Raw genomic sequence first — 1,959 nt, 5'->3', positions numbered from 1 at the left:
ATATATATATAATAAAAATTATTTTTCCAATTATATTTTTTTTAAATCTTAAAATATTTTGATAAGAATGGATATATATAATTATAACATATGATAAAAGTAAGTAGAGTATATATGTGTTTACTTACTTAGTTATAATATCAAGGAGAACATAAGATTGAAGAGGGGATAATAAGAAAAAGGTTTAAGATAAAGTAATATATACATATAACCAATATACATATACATGAAACATATTTTTTGCTGTAGTAATAATCGCAAATTATAGGTCATTCAATGTTATCAATTTTTAAAATTAATATTTAAATGATATCAATCATAAATTTAAAGCAATTGCACTTTTCTTACGCATTCATTTTTACGCATTTTACTCATTAATAAATCAAATAAATCCAAATATTTTTAAATATTTTAAAACAAATACAATGAATATCCAAAAATTGATAAATGGTAAAACATAAAAATTAAAAAATTTTTAATTATTTTATATTCTTAAATTTTACATATTTTTGTTTTAGCTACAATGAATTTTGACCAATCTGCAATAGATGAAAAAATTAATTCTATACGTTCTAGAGTTTATAAATTGGAAAAACATGTTAAAACTACTTGGTTGATAAAAGCAATAGGTTTTTTAGACTTAACTACTTTAGGTAGTGATGATACACCAGCAAAAATTGAAGCTTTATGTATTAAAGTAATATTTCACTTCATGTTAAAACTTTAATATTTAATATATCTTTGAAAATATCAAAATTCTATAATTAATTTTTATAATTACAGGCAGTACACCCTTTTAAATTATCAAATGACTCAAATTTACATACTGCATCTGTATATGTATATCCTCTGAGACTTATGGATGCGATAACTGCATTGGAAAAACTTGATAAAGACCATAAAATTTCTAGAGCTACTGGTAAATATAGATTTAATATTATAGATTTTTACAATTTTTAATTATAATTTTTAATTAATGTATAATATATAATAATAATAAATAATATATAATATAATAATAAAATAATGTAATAATATATGGTTATCCAAATAGTGGGTGGAGGATTTCCATCTGGACAATATTTATTGGAAACACGACTTCGTGAGGTAGAATTAGATGTTGAATTAGGAGCTGATGAAATTGATATTGTTATCAATAGACCATTAGTATTAATGCACCAATGGCAAAAATTATATGAAGAATTGAAATTATTTCGTACTGCTTGTGGTAACAAATGTTTAAAAGTCATACTTGCTACAGGAGAGTTAGGCAATTTGGAAAATGTATATAAAGCATCTATGATAGCAATGATGGCTGGTGCAGATTTTATTAAAACATCCACTGGAAAAGAAGCAATAAATGCTACTTTGCCTGTTGGAATTGTTATGTGTCGTGCAATTAAGGATTATTATGAATCTACACAAAAAAAGGTATAAATTTTTATTTGAATGAAAAATAAAAAATACACTTTTTTATTTTTTATACATTTATCATTAAAATATATTTATTTATTTTATATATATATTATTTAGGTTGGTTTAAAACCTGCTGGTGGTATTAAAGTTCCACAAGAAGCTTTAGAATGGATGATGTTAGTTCAAATGGAATTAGGAGAGGAATGGTTATGTAAAGATTTATTTAGAATTGGCTCATCCAATTTATTAGATAATATTATTGAAGAAATACAATAAAATTAATCTAAAATGATGAAAAATTACAAAAATTTCTTATATAAAAATATTAAAATAATTATTGTAATTTGTCATTCTTATATACAAATTTATTAAAAAATTTATGTATTAACATGCCTTTTATATTTTCCATTTAAAAAATTATTAATGTCTAAAATTAGAAATATTAAAATAAGAAAATATTAACAATTATTTTAATACTGTAATATTATATAAACTATATTTACTATATAATTATGATTTGTAATATAAATATATAATATAATA

The 1,959-nt window shown here is 21.0% G+C and overlaps 1 protein-coding gene across 1 annotated transcript; it reads left to right on the top strand.

Annotated features, from left to right (window-relative positions):
- Nucleotides 1-241: 241 nt before the first annotated feature.
- Nucleotides 242-1,804, top strand: LOC102676016 (deoxyribose-phosphate aldolase). The gene is made up of 5 exons (XM_006621228.1): nt 242-450; nt 519-697; nt 784-919; nt 1,055-1,431; nt 1,534-1,804. Exons 1-5 carry the CDS (start codon nt 426-428, stop codon nt 1,690-1,692), a joined length of 876 nt encoding a protein of 291 aa, XP_006621291.1. The 5' UTR covers nt 242-425; the 3' UTR covers nt 1,693-1,804.
- Nucleotides 1,805-1,959: the final 155 nt, after the last annotated feature.

The sequence above is a fragment of the Apis dorsata genome, unplaced genomic scaffold (assembly GCF_000469605.1).
Source record: "Apis dorsata unplaced genomic scaffold, Apis dorsata 1.3 scaffold_618, whole genome shotgun sequence".
In the NCBI taxonomy this organism is placed as follows: Eukaryota; Metazoa; Arthropoda; class Insecta; order Hymenoptera; family Apidae; genus Apis; species Apis dorsata.
This window is presented reverse-complemented; position numbering and strand designations above follow the sequence as displayed.